Source organism: Haliaeetus leucocephalus, unplaced genomic scaffold (genome assembly GCF_000737465.1).
Source record: "Haliaeetus leucocephalus isolate CR32 unplaced genomic scaffold, Haliaeetus_leucocephalus-4.0 Scaffold566, whole genome shotgun sequence".
Taxonomy (NCBI): domain Eukaryota; kingdom Metazoa; phylum Chordata; class Aves; order Accipitriformes; family Accipitridae; genus Haliaeetus; species Haliaeetus leucocephalus.
In genome coordinates, this window is record NW_010973002.1 from 650,377 (window position 1) to 671,326 (window position 20,950).

Here is a 20,950-nt window from a genome sequence, read left to right on the forward strand (position 1 = left end):
CAAGACAACTGCTCTTTACTCGTTATTACCCTAAGGAGTTAAGTTCTTGGGCTGTATACAGTCTTTTATTTGTGTATTTTACTTTGGTATCGTCAAACTCTGTATTCAATAAACACCTGAAGGAACTTAAGCACTACACCACTAATGCATAAAATTACACAGAATGCTACAGCCTGGAGAAAAAAAAAAAAGTATTTTGATTTAAGCAGTCAAAAGGACTTCAGATTTCACAGGCTGTTCCCTTTGAACATCACCAGATAAAATTTGGACTGATGCTACAGAAGCCCCCTTTTAATGGTAGGATATGGGTTACCTTTCTTCTGAAGGTTTTCAGAAATGAAGTGGCCATCACCATGAAAGGAGAAATCATCACACCTGTAATTCAGTGAGGTTGTGGTAGAGGTATTTGGCTTCTGTCATGTACCTGCAAACTTACTGTAAGCAGCTGTGTCAAGAGTGGCTATTTAACAGGGAAACTGTTTCAGTAATTGCCTATATATACACACACATCTAAGAGAAGTCACTGCTTTGGCACACTCAGGTTTTGAGGTTGTCCTGCCTGTGTGAGACTTCACAAGTCTTTAATAATATGATAACTAATAATACTTTGGGTTTAGAGCCTGTTCTAACCATTTTCATATGCTGTTGAGTTATGGTAAGAAAAAAATTTACAAAATATTCTTTCAGTACTTCCATGCCTTACCTCAGACCATCTCTTGACATGAAGTTCACAGTTTAAAAAAAAAAAAAATCTAAAAATGGAACACAAGGACTGATACAGTAGCTGCTACCCAAGACACTGCGATTTATCTATGTCATGCAGTTTTTAATAAATCCTGCATTGAGCAGGATATTGCACATGTTCACAAGAGAACTCCAGACAACAGAAGCTACTCAAAACCTTAATCCCCGAGTCTCTCTCTCTCAAACAAAGAACATAAATAGATGTGAGCAACAGTTTCTTTGTCATAGGAAGCTGAAACAGCATTTACTGTAAGCACGTAAAGCCTAAACTCTGTTTTATTTCAAAACGAGCAGCAGGAAAAAAAGGACCACTGACTCCATGAGTAATTTTGCTTTTAATGTAACAAGACTACTGTACAACAAGTGGAAAGCAAAAATTACTTAATCAGTTAAAGTAAATATAAAATGTTTAGATATACACACATGTTTTTACTTACTGGAAAGAAATACATAGAGTTAAAATGCAGATGGTTTTAAAAGCCCTAAGCCAAAAGGAACACAATTCACTGTTGTGAAAATTTAACAATATTTTCTACTGAATGCAACTGCAACGCAAGAGCAATGATTTTTTTTTAAAACAATTATTTTTAGGCATTTAAGCACAGCAGTTTCTTTAAACTCAAAAATACTGCCTTAAGGTATAACATACTTAATTTAACATTATCCCTTAACGCAAACATTCTCTATGTAAGACTGACATATTTGCCATTCCTTTTGTTGCAAGCATGTAATCTCACAGTACATGCATCTACATTGCAGAAATGTACTAGAAAACTATATTTTCATAGGGCAAGTAATGTAATTTTCTGATTTAACTGTTACTTGAAAAACTACACCAATTTGCTAGGAGAAACATCTGTTTATTACATTTTTTAATCATGCCTCAGTTATCATGGTCAAGAGAAACCACAGGTGTTTTGGTGGCTTTTTTTTTTTTTTTACACATAGCTGAAGAGCATCATGAAGCTGGTCTCATTTTTTCTGAGGCTAAGTCATTCCTGTGTCCTTACAAATTCCACTAAGTAGGGGAATAAATAGCTACATACACAACAAGGTGGGGTTTGGGAGGCGTTTTTTAGTATAATGTTAGGTAGAGAGATGGGATAACCCAATAGCAGCTTACAGCCACGATTTATCAAGGCTCCCATTACATTAGCTTTTAATCAGAAGTTTGCACTGTTACAGAAAAGCTGCACTGTTTTTGTTCCATAGGTGAACTACTCAAAGTTGGGGTTTTTTTAAGCTACACTGCAAAACAAAGTATTTAATCAAAATTTAATACGTTCTGATCGAAGTGCGTCTGCACGTGCCTCTCAAACCCTTGCTGATCATAGTCAGGTGGGAACTGCTCACTGCACATGGGGCACACCTTCCAGTGGCTCTCAACGTGTTCCTCAAACTTGCTCTGATCATAGTTAGGTGGAAACATCACATCGCAAAGAGGGCATTTCTTGTGCACATCAAAGCTTCATGAGGAGGTGGAGAGAAAGAAAAAGAGGAAACAGTTATTTAATGTGTTACTGCAAAAGAAAATCGAAGAGTAGGATCCTGCTGCCACCAATGTGAACAGCTTTACTACAAACTTAAATTTGAGCACACATTGTATCTAAGCAAGTATCCTACAGTTAATTTAAATGTCTTCACTGAAAGTGCTCAATACAGTTAAAGTAGTTTTACAGAGGAGTTCCAAAATAACCTGGCATTTTAAAAGCAACATAATTTTGACATAATTCCAGCTACCACTGAATACAAATCTATTGAATGTCTTAATGGCCAAGCAGTTTCATGGGAAACCACTCACTCTGCTCATAAATGCTTGCTCTTAGCAAACATAACACTTTATAAAAGCTCTAAACTTAAGTTCACAATTAAGTTGGAGAGGGAAAAAAACCCAAAAGTTATTCATTCATTTACTAAAAAAATTGTCCAAATTCCACCAAAATAAGGTATAGCACAAATAGTCTTCCCAGTCTCACAGCATATTCTCTGATCGTTAATTGTAAACCAAACGTGCATTGAAAACGCTTAACAGTTTTTCATCTCCACCCCCCACCCGAGTAAAAAAATCCAGTTATATAGAAACCTATCCATGCCATTAAAGACCAATAAAAAGTAACATTTACCTGGAATCAAAGCAGAAACCTGTTCCACGTTCATGCAAGAGAAGACTTGGAGGATCAGGAGCAGAAGGTACAGTGTTGTCATCATCCTATTACAAAAAGAAAGTATGTTAAATAATACCCACTAGAAGCAGCTGCTTTGGTTTTTTTTTCTCTTTCATATGCATTTTTGTAATCAGGCATAAACATGGATGAAAATGACCCTTCATTTTATAATCCCTGCAGCATAAGTTTTACTTTAGTGTACAAAAGAGACATGGTTAATGAACATGAAAAGCTAAACACTGACTGCCCTTTGACCACGTACCTAGAGCAGAGACCTGTGTCGGTGCTGCTAGAATGCTTCTACTAACACAGTAACTAAGGAAATGCAGGTCACCTCGCTGTTAACGCCCAGGGTCTAAGTCGGAACAGAAAAACCTGTGTTGAACTGAACACAGGGCATCAGACTGCAAACCGTAATAGCATTTTATTGAGAGCTAAAACTCAAAAATAAATTCTAGACAATAGAATGTCAAGTCAGACTTTAAGAATCTGTCAATTTAAATTTCAGCAAGGAGAAAAAGGACATTGATTTTGATTCACGTGCTTGCCTCCCAAACGGTCAGTTTTGAGTGATCTGCCTATGCTGCTCTCACCAGCCAAGCATGTCACACATTTCACGCTGCCGTCAGGCACATCAGCTAAATTGCCCTGTTCGGCTGCTTCCTCTCATCAGCTCTGTCAGTTGTGCTCTCCCTTCATGGACACTAACAGCACATAAATAGCTGCAGCAGGCACTGATGAGGATCGCTCTGCTGATGGACAAGCAGGTTTGCCTCAGAGCTTCTATCAGGTTAGGAAGGCAGGTCAGCCTCTAGGGAATACGCTGCTCCTCACTTCTCACAAAAGGAGGAAGAAATCTGCCTGCAACGGGAAATTCTCAAGCAGAAAAAAGAAGAATACCTACAGTGACTGGATTCTGAGAGTTCCCTTCTGACAAGCAAGGGGCCAGAGCACTTACGTTTTGAGGGTTTGGGGGTTGGTTTTTTTATTCCATGATGATACTATTACAAATTAAGATATAAATAAACACAGTGATGTAAGCAAACGCAATTAGGGGAAGAAAACAGCACTGAAGGAAAATAAATTGAAGGAGAAGGAAGAAAATCAGAACTGTTTGTAAACCCATTCATTATACAGCATCTTGGTTCCATTCTGCAATTAGATAATGCAGCACAAAATCTACTCATTTTAAGGTGGGAATACAGGTAAATTCAGCAAGATTTTTGAAACTCCAACTCCTACATCACTTCCCTTTTCATCTCAAACATGCCTTACATGCAAGAATTATTATTTTACTGATCTTCAAAAATGGATGTGCAAGGGACCATATATAACAGTAGACATGCTGTATGTTTTATACAGATAACTAATATGTATATTCAAACATATTTCATTTTTAAGCTAACATACTTTGTCCTTATGAAGAGTTAATGGAAACAGAGTAAGAAGGGAAGATTCCCTCAATGTTTTTCTTCTCCTGACAACAGCTGTTTAATTTCAACCATTTAACATTTCCATTAGGCAGATAGTGGGGCTTGCTGTGACAGATGCTAGCAACAGACGTATTTTCCAGTGTAGCTTGCTTTGCACCTGCAGTAAAAAGGGCCTGTGGGTTTTTAAATGTTATTTGTTCCTTTTGTCACAAAAGGGATAGGATGTGTGTATTAAAGAAGAAAAGCTATTTAAAGTACTCTTGTGCTACAATGGTACAGGTAGTGCCAAAACCATGACAAATTTCCTGAATACCAGACTGCAAGTAGACCAGGACTTACCTGAGAAAATGAATGTGCATCTTCCTTCAGAAAAAATAGCCTCACTACAAACACAGGCCTAATTAACATTTAAATCACTAGAAAATACTTTCTCATAATTCTTCACTGTTTGTCATTCAGTTACTACTTGAACACAGGGCATTTTTGTCACAGCACTTATTAATACTTGGTTAAAAATGACAAGGTGAATGAGGTACTTCTCTGGTGAAAGGGCTCTTCAGCCTCAAATTCCCTAAGTAAGCTTTGTTTAGGACAGATTAGCAGACCCAATGACAAATGCATAGGTTATTCATTATATTAAGGGTTATTAATTTTAGTTGACCAAGGAGTCAGGATTTACCAATGCTAAATACTAACTTTGTATACAAGGGCATTAACCTAAATTATGTAAATTATGATAAAAATGGGTCTCTTTTCTCATTCAAAATTATTAATGCATTCAACAAAACCCAACTTTTAGAAAGACTCTTTACACAGACCTGAAGGAAACCACTGACCTGAATGCCCAACTGTAACAGAACACAGAACTCATCATTCCTGAAGGAATCCATCTTCTATACAAATGTTAGAATACCACAGAAATTTTAGTTACCCTATCAGAAAAGGAAACCTCTCAGTCTTTATGCATGCATTACACAAAGATTAAAAGGTGGCAAATGAATGGCAAATGAAATCTGTTCCTATAACACATTATTCAAGTAGAAGTGATCTTACCAATGCCCTCCATCCATTTATATTAGCTGTGTCAGCAGAAGTAAACTGCTTTAGCATCAGCTTCCCCACATGCATATTTCTACTCTACTACCACAGTCCTTGGGAAACCAGTAATTTTAATTAGAATCAACAAAATGCAAACTGATTTATACAAAGGTTTGCCATTTTAAAATTTATTGCTAAAAAATCAGCACTGCCTGGCTACCTTATATAAAGCGTTAATAGGTTGGGTAGGGTTTTTTAGTTTGTTGCGGGTGGGTTTTTCACATTATTTACTCTAGTTAATTTAGTTATTTGTTCAGTATTTTGCCCCCAAGTGCTAGTCAACTGGTAAGATAAAATTGTTTACAACAAGTGTGATACCCTACTGTGTAACAATAAAACATTCCTCCTCATTGCTTTTTGAAAAACTGATTTGAGGAATATGATGCTTTCCTCTACATTGGCACACACGCACTATCCTGCACTGCTGCCTTGTAGACACTAGCTTCAACAAAAGGCAAGCACAAGTTATTAACAGTTTAAAATAAAATAAATAAAAAAAAAGAAAAAGGCTTTTCTGATGTCAAAGTAACATTAAGTTTGGTATGTCCTAAGGATATAGATTTCTCACGATCCAGTTCAGTTAATTGTAAAAATCATACTGTGTGTTCCTTATAGTAGCTTCTGACCCGCGCACCATGTAAGAATGACAATACTAAATATGTATTGATATTACGCTGGTAAGATACGGAAGGTCTGTCTCTTCAGTATACCTTTGCTCTTGGCCAAGTATATAAAGACAGATCAGTTCTTAACCTTTTGTTATGCTTAACCCAAACAATAAGAATGCAAATCTATATTGAGCGTACCTCAAAGTGCATATTACAGAGATTACTGTATACTTAAAGAATGGTCAAACAGTAACAATGAGAACTTTATCTTAGTCTGAGATTATTTCACAGCTATTCTAATTACAAGTTATAGTGAACAGTATACAATCACCAATAACTAAAAACTCTCGTGCACTACCCTGTGGTAACTTGGAACTTCTGGAAAACACAGAAAATGTCCCATTGTATTGGACTCTGACAGCTATTTCTGTCATTTCAGATGGACAAAACTCCTGAAGTGTACCCTGTAAAATAGAGAACTGTACGAAGGGAGGACAGATCTTACTCATCTTGGTTCACAGTCACTTAGTGCCCAGTTTCTTCCAGCTAGTATAACCAATGATAACATCATTTGTAAGAATAAAGAATGTATGTACGCTTTTCAGCCTGACATTTAAAAACCAGTCATTCTCCCATGGTAAAACAAACCATCCCCTGAAGACTCAAAAGCCGAAACGAGAAGGTTTGTTGAAGCTGCTTCACAGAAAGTTTGAAAATAATTGGCGGAGGCCAGGCCTCAATGGCTTAGCCTATACTGTATTTTAAGCATAGGCATCAGCTTACTCTCAAGACCCCATGGTCGCATCATCCAGGTTATTTGGACGGAAGCCCATACTCTGTATTTTGAGAAAGAGACAGTTTAATCTGTCCTTCATGTAGACCCAGAGCCAGCTTTCTTGCACTCCAGACTGATGACTAGGGACATGGCTGCACATACTTAGTCCAAGAGCTCTACAGTGCCCTGCAGCCATGTAACACAGTTGATATGTGGCCTTATGGCCTTACGAAAAGAGTCTGATATCATGTACCCACAGGCTGGCACTGTGATCATGTAGCATAACAAGTGCCAGGCCTTCTGAATCTGAAGTTTGGATAATTAAGTTAACATATTATAAAGGATGCCTTTAACATCATGACTTAACTATTATCATTGGACTGTAACTCTGACTCTTTAAAATTACCACAATGACTTCCACAAATTATAGGAATCATAAAGATAAATATAGCATTATACAATAAAGCACAGTAAAAGAAAGAGGGGGTTTGTCACTAGAAGAGCAAGAATGGAAAGCCAGACATTAACTGTCAAAAACAAGCGCAACTAACCTTGTTTTGGTAAAACTAACCAATCTTGCCTCACGTACTGCTTTCATAATTACAACTGTAAGCAGTTCCAAGATTGCCAAACAGAAATTTGAAACAAAGCCACGTGATACTGTACAAAACCCACAGGCTTGAACAATCCCTGTCTGATTTCTAACATGCAACAATAAGTGAGCCGATACCCATCCTAAGCTTTGAACAATAAATGGACACACCGCTAACATATAGTGAGGGTAGACTGGAAAGAAGAGTACACGTATTTTCTTTCTGTAATTCAGCTCTGCTGCAGGAGTGAAATCAAACAAACTCTTTTAGGTTTCTCTACCTCTCTGCAAGCAATCTGGTCTCCCAAGAGGTATCTGGATGCCAACTGCTCCTTTTATGCCTATCCTATACAAAAGATAGTAATTGGCTGCCAGGGTCTAATAAAGTGGAGTAGGGTTTTTTGCTAGAAGAAAGGCCATTTTGGATTCATCTCAAAAAATATCCTGACCTGGTTGTCAGTTGCCAAAAGTTACACTCACCTTCCCCCACAAAATTATGGTGACTAACAACATTGTTTAAGAGTCTCAGGACAGTTATTCTGGGCTTACTGCCAACTGTAATCAGGACTACATTTCTAAAACTCACACTTTAGTATTAAAAATATATGTAAGTTTTGTTTATGGATCTCTCCTGTACATGTCTGCTTCTAGAAATTATTTGCTCCAAATGATTACGTTTTGGTCAATTACGGGAGCATGAGCAAATGGAAAGTTAGTGCTGAGCAGATGACAGCAGGAACTCATGGCAAGTCAACTATTCTACACAAAATCACCATGGTGTGCGTGCTCATAATTAACACAGACCAGCTTACCCCTCTCAGAAATCATGGTTTAACTGGCCTGAGAGTTCCAAAAGTCAACGCTATCATAGGTGAACCACCACCAAAACAGCCATGAAGTGGTGGAATTGACTAGAACACCCTCAAGGTCTTAAACTAATATAACATGTAGTAATAAGAATGTGGAGAGGAAAATGACAGAAGTCCATACAATGGTAATATTTTAAACAAAGTAGCAAGACTACCAATCCTTTTCTTCTGGGAGGGAATCCTCCTCCAACAAAAGGCTCCACATCTTAATGGTTTAAAAATGCAGAGAACTACATCTTAAACAGCTTATTTTAAAAAAATGTACAACAAATGGTAATCTCTTCATATTTATCATTTTATATTTGCTGTTTCTTCTGCATAAACAACAGGCTCTCCTTTATAATGAACTGCCTACATATATGGTATTTTTCCCTGTTTTGTATTTTAAATACTGCATTAGAATTGTTTTATCTTTGGCATATTACCAAGTCTCTAGAAAGATTCTTGCAACTACTCATTTCCATGTAAATTTCTACACTACACATAAAGTCTATTTTTGGGAAGAGCAAACAACTGATTCTCATTTGAAAGTAAAAAAATAAAGATACAAATTATTTGATTTAAAGGCACCTTTTCTCAAGTTAACTTTATTTAAGCCTGTTACATTCCATCTCATTACAAAAATCCAAGTTATGTCAGCAAATGAGCACAAGACTCTAGCACTGTTTCTCTTGGGTTTGCAAGAGGGCAAAGCACATAGATCAGAAAGAACACCCTGCTAATTAAACTGAAGCAGATGACTAAAGAAGAGAAGAGCTTGTCACATGTAATACCTACGTCAAGAATGATCAGATTAAATATGCAAAGTGTAAAGTAAAGGTGGGCAACAGCATTAAGCTCACATTCTAGATCTTGAACAGGCTGCAAAAGTTCTGACAGTTTCTCTAATTATTCACAGTAATGGACACTGGGGGCAAAAGGTAGGAGGGAGAAATACATTTCTCTCTATTATAGGTGCTGAGCACCAGGGCTGAAATCATGCCTGTCTGAACACTGATCAGTTTCTGCAAAGGTTAATAGCAATTAAATGTGGCAAACTAGACTAAATGAGAAACAGGTCATGATACCACTGTACTTGCAAAGAGCACAATACTTTGCAGAAAGGTGTTTCTTGTTTAATATTTTTGAAGGTGCAAGAGTAGTTAGAATAATAAAGAGTAATAAGTTTGTTCCTGTTCAAAGACATAGTCCAGTTTATTACAGAAGCCAATTTACTAAAACCATTTTTTATACCAGAACATGCAAGTTAACTGTATTAAAAAGAAAAGCTAACCAGTTTCCACTTAAAACATACAAGGCCCTAAAAAAGAAATCAGTGAGAATCTGTCACTTTCAGTTTAATCAGCTTTAGATAATAGTCAATTAGCTCTTCCAAATATATGTCTAACAGCAAAAAACATTCAAAATGGAAATTAATAAATGCAGATTTGCAAAAGACAGAAAAAAGATTAATACATTAGAATAAAGTATGTAATACAATGCAAATTTTCATTCCACATTTAACTGAAAATACTGGTATCAGAATCCTTTAACTTTTTATCTGTTCTGTTACAATTTAGTTCCTACATAGAAATTATAAAATGAGTAAGGCATGGCTACATTTTAGGCCCTCATTCTACCACATAGGAGAGGAAAATCAGAATGAGTTGGGATTACTTGGATTCTTCTACTTTAGTGTTTAAAAAGATTAAGAAGCTACTGTCCTAATACCAAAACCAAGCTGTTAGTAACTCAAGAGATTACAGGAACAAGTATGTTCACTCAATTGATGTGCAGAGTTTTCTCCTAAAACATTGTTCAGGGAAAAGAAAAATCCATTCCGGATTTACATAACAATAAATCAGGCTTATCAGATACTGAAAACCTATGTGCAACTCTTGATTACTCATTAGTAAACATATCAAGGGAAAAAAATAATAAAAAAGGTAACTTGCATTGCTATCCTCAGGATCTTCTAAACCATCAGGCCGGCTAAGATTGCGTGAAGGCTGACTACACACTACATCATCTTCTAGCTCCCAAAAGGAAGTTCTAACAGGTGGTCTTTGGATCTCATCAGGATTAAAAGCGCCATCTGCTCCATCTGAAGAAAAATTAATTAGAGCATCTTTGTTCAGTAGAGTTCGTATTTTGAGATTACAGATGTGCTACCTCACATTTAAAAATCAAGACTTAAACACATTTTTGGTTTAGATAATATAAAACAAGAGAAATCACCTCTTTCAAAAATTGTTTCTTTGAAACTTTGTTTACCTTATTGATTCTCATCAGTAAAATAAAGGCACTTTATTGATTCTCATCAATCAATAAAGGCTCTGTGCACCAGTATAAAGATTGTTGGTACTTAACCTGCATTAAATGAGCCATTGCCTTTGAAACGGTGAGAGAGAAATTATACTGGGGGGGGGGTGGAATTTTGGAATTTACTTACCTCTTCTTTCCTGAATTGCATAAGGGTTTCCATACTGCAATACTGGTAGTCTGCTTGGCACTGCAGGAACTGGTCCATTTTCCTCTGAATATGGGTTGCGAAAATGTAATGTCTGTTGTGAAATCTGTCCTTCCATCATCCTTCCCACTTGATTTCCTGGTGTCCTTCCAAGTTCCTAAATAATGCGAAGGTTAAAATGTAATTAACCTACAGAGTCCTAGTAAAGTTTGAAATTTTAATGACATATTTAGATTTGTTTTTAAAAATACATCTGCTAACCTTCCCACTTTCACCTTGATCTAGTGCCAAATATACCATACATACCAAAAACAGTCAATGAATGAAAGAAAATACAAAGAAGATATTTTAAAGAAATTTTTTTTCTCTTGTTCCATCATCAGTTAATTCAAATTACATAAACAGAACTGCCACATTCTTCAAGAAATATCTGCATCCTTTTTACAATGAAGAAAAATCAGTTAAATAGGTAAAGAATGGGTGGATTAACAATAACAACTGAAGATGATGCACAGTAAGAAAAGTTTTTTAAAGTTACAATTAAAAATAAAATAATTCTTTTTTTGATATCATACCATACCATTCAAGAATATACCATTTTAGTATGTGAAGTACATGTATATAATTCCCTGTGCATTTGTGAGTGGCAGGTATTTTAAGAACTATTAAGTACATTGCACTGGATCCTTTCCAATATCTAACAGCAGAACATAGACCTACATGAAGCTTAACTTAACACTAGCTAAGCTGAGCTCAAGGCTGTCACTACAAAGAATGTTAGAACAAACTTTTGCTCAATGTCCTTCACATGCACACGCACAGGGAGAGAAACCAGCACAGAGAATTTAGAAGCAGTCTCATGTAACTTCCTTAGTTACCCTTACTTGCACGCACAGTCATGTATGCATGTTAAGCTCCATACATTATTTGCAGATGCGCTAGATGTAGCTGTGTTTAAAACTAGAAGAGAATTATTTTGTTCAAATGCAGAAATCCTATCCAACGCATTCACCTAAAACTATACCTAAAGAGGCAAAGATCCATTACTTTTCCTCATTCTCAGTTCCTTTAAAAATCGATTTTTAAGTGTGAAGAAATAATGTTAAACCAGTTGAAACAATTTTGTCCTTGCTTGTGATTGTTTGCTGATCATGTTCCACTTTTTAATTATTAAGGGGTTTTTTAGTTGTCATTATGTCAAAATATTTCTATTATCATTATACCAAGTATAGCCAAAAACTTCCTTGTCCTAGTCACTGCTAACAGAGCTGAAATTTTTGCATGTTTCTCCTTTTTGTGAACTTAAAGAAACAAAAGGAATGTTTAGTTTTTTCAATTAATATATAATATTATCTACAATGCTGACAAGTGGTTTGTGGCTTGCAATGACTGAAGATACGAAAACACTTTTGAGCTGCACTGTAAAGCAGACTTAACAATCCAGTTAGTACCATTTTGTTCTTACATTCAAAAAAGACAGACTGTACTCTATAAAAAAAATTACAATCTAAATGTAAATCAAAGGAAGAGGGGAAAAAAGAAAACAATAAAGCAGTGAGACTGGTCAATGTGTTAAGCAGTGGTTTCTGCATCAATAGCACGAAGTCGTCACCTACTTAGTGGGCATGAGGGAAAGGCTAGTTTGCAGGAGCACCCTGAAGAAAATATTGTTACTCAGTGGAAATCTCTCTCCAAAACATAACAAAATAGCATGGGAAAAAAGTGCACAAGTATGTACATTTGAAAACGTAACAGAAAAATGATGAAGCATGGTCTTACAGATCAATTAATGATATTTGAATAGGGGAGGAAAGAAGATAGACAATAGTAGGTCATGAAAGATCTGGAAAGGATCCTGAAAGCATAACAAGTAACTCCTGATAAATGCAGTGCAGGCTGACAGGCAAAACAATGGGCTAGGAAAATGCCGTGTATCCTACACCACCTTCTGAATGAAAACAAGTGAGAAAAGGTTTCTCCCATCAAGGCCAGAATAGGCTACAGCAGGTGTGACAATTCTATTGAAATTCCAAGCAAGATTTTTAACTTGATGGACAGCTGGAGGAGACCACATTACAGATACTTTACATCAACAGAATTCAGGTAAACACTGGGATAACATAAATTTAAAAATGGGTCAGATTGAAGACAATTTGCTCTGTCATTCTGTACTATAGGTACAGGATATAGGTACTAGGTATCATGGTCACAACAGTAGCAATCATGAAGAGGCCCATGAATATATATGTAAATTCAGCACTAACTGCTAGACTAATTGACTATCTTTGATAAAATTCAGACAATAGATTCTAGGAAGTAAAACTATTACTCAAGGTTGGTATTTTCTATTTATATTAACAAACAGAAATTAGTGCTATTTTTCACAAAGGTAAGCCAGACTAGATTACTTATTTCAAATAATATTTATACTACAAGCATCATATGGAACAAAACTGCACCTGTCTAATTACAAATGAGTAAATTTTAAATCCATGGGAAGTTGTGTTTTCATACACAGATTTCAAAGATTACACTTCCTGTGAAAAATAATTTGCCCTTTATGAACTTAATGAGCAAAGGTGGTCTAATTCATCCTTCTTCCTCCTTCTTTATAACCTCACCTATTTTATATATTTACAGTTTAGCAAGGGTTTATGTGTAGCTTACTTCAAAATTCAGTGTTTTCATCCAAAATATAAAATCACTGAATTTATTGAGGGGCTTAAACGGCCTTATTTAATTCTGATCTTTAAATATTTGTATCAGAATTTCTTTCAGAAAAAAGCTCAAACAGAACTCTTAAAAAAAATTAATATACTTAAAATTCTAGACTCTTGCATATAATCCATAAAGATAATAACTACTAAAGGGGTTTTATAACTTATAAACCGTTAAAACTGTAAGCCAATATGTATGTTAAAAGACAGTAATTAAAGTGACTTAAACGCAGTCGGTGCATCAGCTGTAATTTATCCGAAGAAAAGTCTTATCCTTCCATTTACTAAAATGGGTTAAAGGGAGAGAGCATGTATGCCAAGAATATCCAAACTGAATATGCCATTTACAATTCAGAACAAAGCAAAAAATTCTGAGAAGTAAAAATGAAAATAATCATTAAAAAATAGAGATTAAGAGAGACAGGCTTTCCAATCATTTTGTTCTTTCTGGTTAGCACTTTCTTCTGGGTTCTCTGGGTTCGTGTTTAATATTTGCTAGTGTAATGTTAACAAAAACTTCAAAAGACGGAAACGTGCCTTTTCGCCAAAAGACTTTAAATTGAAACTTAAAACCAAGACTTCAGCTACCAAGTAAAATGTCTCAGTTATTAAAAGGCACAACTCAATATATTTTTCTTAAAAACAGGTAAACTTCAGCCTAAACTCTAGAACACAAAAATGCAAAAATCAAGTAGCAATAACTATTCTGAAAACAAAACACCACTCAAATGAAAAAAGATGGAAATTATAAATTTACTATTATATACATACTATCAGGTTTCAGACATAAAAGGTTTAGACTCCAACAGCAACATCATAAAGTCATTTTCAAACAGGAAAAAAGTATCTACAAATGGTAAGGCAGCTTACAGAAAGTTTTTTTTTTTGGAGCACTGGCTGTAAACAGTGTGGTATTTATTTTCTTTTAGAAAAACCTTCTAATACAGGATAACACAATTTCTGCCTAACACCCTCCAAGTAAAATATGCTCCTATAGATATGATATAAAACTACGTTAGTGTTACTTGAAGATTTACAGACTAAATTGCACATATGATTGAAATGGTTAAGGTTAAATGGTTAGGATTACATCTTAAAGTTTTAGTGAGCATGTAAAATCTAAATAATTCATCATTACTCAATACAAAGCAGGAACTATTCATTATCAGTGAAATTAAGATTTTCCTTTTTAAAATCAGTTTCTTCTGCAATATGGAAGCAGTTTAGAAATAAGAGGCAGTGGCATTAATACTTTAATTTTAGCATAACATAAGATTAAAACAGAATGTAGATCAAAGTGACTGTAAAAAGGTTCTGTAAAATAGTTTTAGCCAGAAGTTGGATAGCTAGTATAGAGACTGATTTTTAAAAAAATTTTAAAAATCAAAGTCTATGTAAGTGTGTAAGTAAAATAGAAACCAAGTAATCTTATAGGTTTGAAGACACAGCAAATGAACATTTTTAGCATGCTATGTTTGGTGACACTTATAAACAAACACTGATAATGGCGTATAAATTGAAAAGCTGTTTACTATACTGTGCTTAACCTTTTAAATCATGGTTCCTGTCTAGCAAGGCACTTTGATTCTTCTTTGTAAGAAATATAAATTTGGTAGACAAAGTTCCAAGCTTTTATAAGCTCCATACATTATTACTACAGTTGTTCTCCATCTTCTGTGTGGTGTTTAAAATTACTCCCTCCAGTTAAACTAGATTCATCAAAACTCAGATTTTATTTTGCTTTCTTTTGAATTAGAAAAATGAGATAGATCTCTTGAAAATTACATCTTTGGTTTAAAAAAAAAAGATCATTTAAATACCAACTACTTGAGAATCTAGAATTTTACAAAACACTAAACTAATTTCAGATTAAGCTAGTTAAATTTCAATTTATCAGTACACAAATTCCTGTTTTTACTAAGTATCTGTTCATACTGTATTTTAAGTAATGTGAACAATCGTAACTTTTCCACAATATCATGCAATACTATCTGAATGTAATAAAGACATTTTATTATTTCACTTTTCAATAAAACCTAGCTTTGATTAATTGCCATATAATACCTTAGAGGTACTTCCAACATTAGAACATTAACATTAATATTTCAGAATGTCTGGTTTAACAGTAATGGTAATGAATTTGATTAGACAGTGAACTCTCGAAAGTAGCAGTCCATTTTCTGTCACGTATTTAAAAATCAGAGTACTGTTTGTGTATCTATCTTTTCTGATAAAGACATTTTTCCAGTTGTAGTTTACCGAAGTCACTACTGTCACATGTCAAGCTGCTCTTATTATTACAAGCAGTCAATAAGAGAACTGCAGATGTCAAAAGGATTTGGTTGTATGCACACATCATGAAAAACCTGGAGATTATACTGCTAAAATGTCTACATCTCTAGTTATAGGACAACACTGGATAAAAGCAAAAATAATCCTAACCAGTGATGGAAAAAATAAACTGTCAAGCTAGGTATGTACCATTCATGTCTTATGCCAGGATTCCAAAGGGAGTAAGGTTTACTAATTGTGCTGCCTGTCAGCCAGTAACTCCTGGAAGTATCAGGGAGAAAGTCTGTCTCAAAGAAATTAAATTCCTGCAAGTTTTGTTAACTGATGCTCCCTTAGAGGACAGAAAGGCTGCAGCATGAACTCAGTAATAATCTTTTCTGTTTGGCCAAGCAGCACATGCACTAAGCTGGTATCAGCCTCTAGACACAACAGGGTTGAACCTCTTTCACTAAGAGAGAAAAGGAGTAAAGTGGGAAGGAGTTTGGAAGTCCACTGAAAACTTGCAGAAAAACAGGGATGTTGCTGAGATTAGAGAGGAATATAGGACAAAAACTGGTAGGAATTCCTATGCTCTGTGAACCATGTAGCTAGCTGCAATCTCAGATTATTAATTTACACAGAGTAATCCCTATCTGCAAACAGAAATAATTATTTTAGATCCTGGATGGAATATCATTCTAGACAGGAACAAAGAAATAATTTTTGACACTGTAATATTTTTGTTAGATTATATGTAGAAAATATTGTAGAACGCTGTTACAGAACAATAAATGACTATTTTCAAAGGCTGAGTCAGTTTTGGCAAGTTGGTATACTATGTCATACATTTTTTAAAAAATGTATTACTATTATTAACAGAACTTTTAACTTAAAATACTACTTCATTTTGGCAAAACATCCAAATATGGAAAAGTATGTTTAAAGAGTAAACAAATTCTCACTTAAAAATAAATTCCAATTCCTCAAACCAAAGAGCCTCACAAGTGTTAATTTATAAAATTTAACAGGAATCCTGACAATACCTTCTCACTGGTAACGAGTTCCAACTGTGATGCCAGTTCCTTTATTCGTCTCTCTTTTTCTGCCAGCTGAACCTATATGAAAAGAAGGTTCCTGTATTAGTGAATAGAAACTATTTCCCTGCATGTTATATTGTGAAAACAAAGTTCAGTGATTAAATTCATCTTTCAGATGGAAATCATTTTGTCTACTGTAGTTACATGTAACATCTAGCACTACTACAAATAAAACCCAACAATTCTCCCTAAGTTTATCTGCTGGATAACAGCAGTACATTAGCAGCCTTTTCTTGCCAGTTTTCAGAAAACAGTTGTGAAATGATAAAATCCTGGGTTAAAAACAAGTAGTATCAGTGATACTAATTGCAGGAGGGACACCACTGCCCAGAAACAGTTGAAGGTTTGCAAGCCTCATCTCATTATTTCTGAAGGATTCCACTGGCATTTCAGTAACTTCATTCACTTCTCTCCAGCTCTTATGTCCCACCACAGAACTGAGAGAACCAAAACCTCCTCCTACCTAAATTTGTTTCACAAACACCTACCTTGTGTTGGGTCCTCTAGGAGGAGATGCAACTGACATACTACACAATTCTTCCAGGCTTCCTCCTTGCTTCAAAATGATTATTTAAATAATCTTTCTCTACAAAGGGCTGTTTTACTTGGATTCTGGTTACTTTGGAGACTGCCTCTCCACTTGGTTTTTCTAGCATATAAGCTCAATGCTCTGCACAGTTATGTATCAATTTTTTTTCAGTTCTGAAATTCCCTCTCCTAGTTTAGGTCAACAGAGAGAAATCTACTGACTGGGAAGAAAAGCTGACTTTTTCTCCACCACCTGCACCCTCCTGAATGATAACAAGTTTTGAACTGCAGTCAAAATGCTTTCAATTTTAGAACCAATTATTTATTACTCCTGCTGTTGAGAAGTTAAGAACAAACTTATTTTACATTAAATCATGCATGGCAATTGATCACTGCTAATTAGTAAAACTAAATAAATTGGAAAGTCTCATACATTTTATAAAATTGAAATTAGAGCTTTGAAAAGTGTCAAAAAAGGACAGCCTAGAGTGCTGAAATGAGCTGTAGATAATTCAGTATTTCATAAAGAAGAAGTGCTGTAATTTCTAATGGAAGGGGGTTCCTACTAGAACTGATATAGTCACAGTTCAATTTAATCCCTGTTCATCACAATAGGCAAAAATGGGCAACAGAGTATTCTATCCTGTCAACTACACTATCACCATTAGACAGAGAACAAGCATAAAAGCTGGTCTTATGGAAATGTGTTGCTCTTATCTTGTCCTTGTTGACCTAAAAAGCCACTTCAGCATATGTATTACTATCACAAACTCAAAGATTAAGGCCCCTTGTAAGCTAAAGCTGCCCATTATGCTTGTCTTTCTGGTGCATGTGTTACATCACTCTACTAAGACTACAGTTGAGATCCTCCAAATTAAAGTAATTCCCTCATGATAATTTTAAAAACAACATATCACTCATCATGTATCTCTCTAGTTAATTCAGATAAAATGCATTAGACATTACTACACTGGTAATGCAGCATGCAGATTTTAGACAAACACGCCAATCAATATTCCTGTTAGTATTATAGTAAGCAACAGGTAATTAGAACTCTCTGGTCCTTTTTTTCCTGTAACACAAGATTAACGTCATTTAGAGGTTTGTCTAAAGCCACAATATTAGAAGACTGACAGCCACTTGGTAATATACTTAGCAGATCTGTCTTAATTTAAAAGCAGCATTACAAGACTGTTGTTTGTAAAAGTGCAAAACAGAATTTCTATTTACAGCAAAAACATATTTAGTGGTTTTTTCCCATTAAAACTCTTCATTACTTGAACTATTAGAAATGAGCAACTATGTTAAGAACAGGATACCATTCACTGTCATAAACAAAATCTGGAACTTACTTTATACTGATCCTCCATTGCTGCTAGCTGTAATTTTATACCCTCATTGATTTTCACTTGTTCTTTCCACTTCAGCTCCAGTTTAGCCAGTTCATCAGCATAAACACTGCATTTCATCTTCTCGTCCTAAAGTAGTTTATACCATGGCATGAAATATTTACAATTTTAAGAGATCTCCCCTCCCACCCCCAACAGTGACATGGTATAACTCCATGCTTTTAGAACAAGACCATTTACAAATGGCTTCCACAAGAAATCAAGCCTGACTCAAGACTTTGAAGAGGACAGGACCACTGAACACTGCGTAAGTGATGTTCAATACATATTTTTTTCTTGCCTGAGTTTTCAACAAGCTGATATTCCTCTTTAGCTTCACGGTTTCTTAGTATCCTAATACTACACTGTAATCATGATTATCCTTCCAAGTGTCTCACTTCAATACAAAACCTTTTCTCATGCAACTTTTACAACCTAAGTATCTTTCATCCAGAAGGTCAAAGGCAAAGTTTTCCTCAAGCATCACTATAGAAGAAATAGCCTGCAGAAGCTAACACAGGCTCTCCATAGATAGGGTAATGAGCAGAATTAGAGAGCACATTAAAATAGAATAATCTCATTGTGATAAGAAAAACAAGATGAACAGAGACAAGACAACATCCAGAAAGCATTTCTTAAACAATTCCACAACAGTCAACTTTTCACCAGCACCACTGATGCAATGCTCCATCATCATACATACATCCAAACTGGTTAAATGAAAATCAAATTAGAACTGACAGAGAGGGAATTACTATTGTGGCTACAGCACTACTGGTGCCAACTTCGGTCCAGAGAACCATATAAATGCCTTTATGTATGACTGAGCCCACGCTAGTAGGCAGCACCCACTTGGACATCAAAACACTGTAAAAGGCCAGGACAGTCAGATATGGAGCAGTTATTACACTTGAACAGCATATCAGATAAACACTGCTATACTTGTTCCAGACATTAGCTGACTTATAGCAACATAGCAACATGCTATATTTGATTTATAAAAGCAACTACTCTTAAAATATAACACAACAACAAAAAAAAGTATTCAAAACCTTAAGCACAGAAATAGTAGTAGTTTTGTTCATTTGTTTTACTACAACTAGGTTTTCCTGAGGGGTCCTTGTCTGGACTCTCTAACACCACAGGTAATCGAGAGCTGACTTCATAAAAATGTGTTTTCTAACATTAAGATTTCTACCATAATCACAGTCTATCACAAAAACAAGGAAGGCAACTCAGCTTGGTAGGCTTTGGGGTTTTTAAGACTTAGCACTTATAGCTACTTTCTGTTCAACTTTCCGAAGCAGCCATTTACTTACTGCCAACATTTGCTTGCATTTCTTATACTTCTCTGTTTTCTCAGCAATTTCTTTATTCATTTCACGTACTTGCTCCTTTACCATGAATTCCGAAACTATGTCAGATGAAATGGGGCTAACTGTGAACATTGAAGAAAAAACAAGAATATTGACTTTTTGTTCCACAAATAAAGTTTGTATAAGAGAGATGACAAGCCAAATTTGACAGTGCAATAACATGGAGCGCTCTGTTCTTATCTAAGCAAATAATCACAGACAATCAGTATCCTAGTGATACATAAGATCAGCAGTCATACTGACAAGTCTGTGTTCAGTTCTCTCACACACTGAAGATGAACATAAATATACACATACATACTACAAAGGTCAACGTAAAAAACAAACAAACAAAAAAACAAAAAACCCCAAAACAAACAAACAAACAAAAAAAACCCCAGACCGACACCTCTCCCCTTAGCTCCCAAGTAAGCACCCGAATATGTGCCTTATGATATCATGCTAGATATTTTATTCTTCCATAAAAACATGAAGTACCCCAGCAATCTACTTCAGCCTATCACATACTGTAACTGAGCTTGCTGGGATTTCATTTGTTTTAGGGAACACTTGTATTTACTTAAAACAAGAGGAAACTGACGGAAATTACAACCCATAGTCTCTATAGACAGAAAGAATGTGTGAATTATAAAGTAAACACAAACAAAATTAGTCAGCATTTACTGGCATTTATCAATTTAAACTGCATAATAAGCCAGGCTTAGTTTTAACCTATTATATGTTTATGTTTTAGAAGATCAGTTTTTTAAGAACTTAATAGTTCATAAAAGTTATAACCTAGTTAAACGTTTTCTAATAAACCACTGCTGCCTATAAATCATGAGAATAGTCTATAGACTT

General features: G+C 35.2%; 1 protein-coding gene across 5 annotated transcripts in view; it reads right to left on the reverse strand.

The window, feature by feature from the left end:
• Positions 1-1,060: 1,060 nt before the first annotated feature.
• Positions 1,061-20,950, reverse strand: part of TAX1BP1 (Tax1 (human T-cell leukemia virus type I) binding protein 1) — a 64,509-nt gene continuing 44,619 nt past the window's right edge. For 3 of the 5 annotated variants that reach the window (XM_010577552.1, XM_010577550.1, XM_010577551.1), the window contains 7 exons: positions 20,054-20,172; positions 18,699-18,824; positions 16,765-16,836; positions 10,716-10,890; positions 10,219-10,367; positions 2,868-2,953; positions 1,061-2,210 (listed from right to left, as the gene is read on the reverse strand). In XM_010577552.1, the coding sequence (XP_010575854.1) occupies positions 2,009-2,210; positions 2,868-2,953; positions 10,219-10,367; positions 10,716-10,890; positions 16,765-16,836; positions 18,699-18,824; positions 20,054-20,172 (929 nt within the window). In that variant the 3' untranslated portion in view covers positions 1,061-2,008. Of the gene's footprint in view, positions 2,211-2,867; positions 2,954-10,218; positions 10,368-10,715; positions 10,891-16,764; positions 16,837-18,698; positions 18,825-20,053; positions 20,173-20,950 lie in introns of those variants that run through there. The other 2 variants (XM_010577553.1, XM_010577554.1) reach the window with 2 other exon arrangements.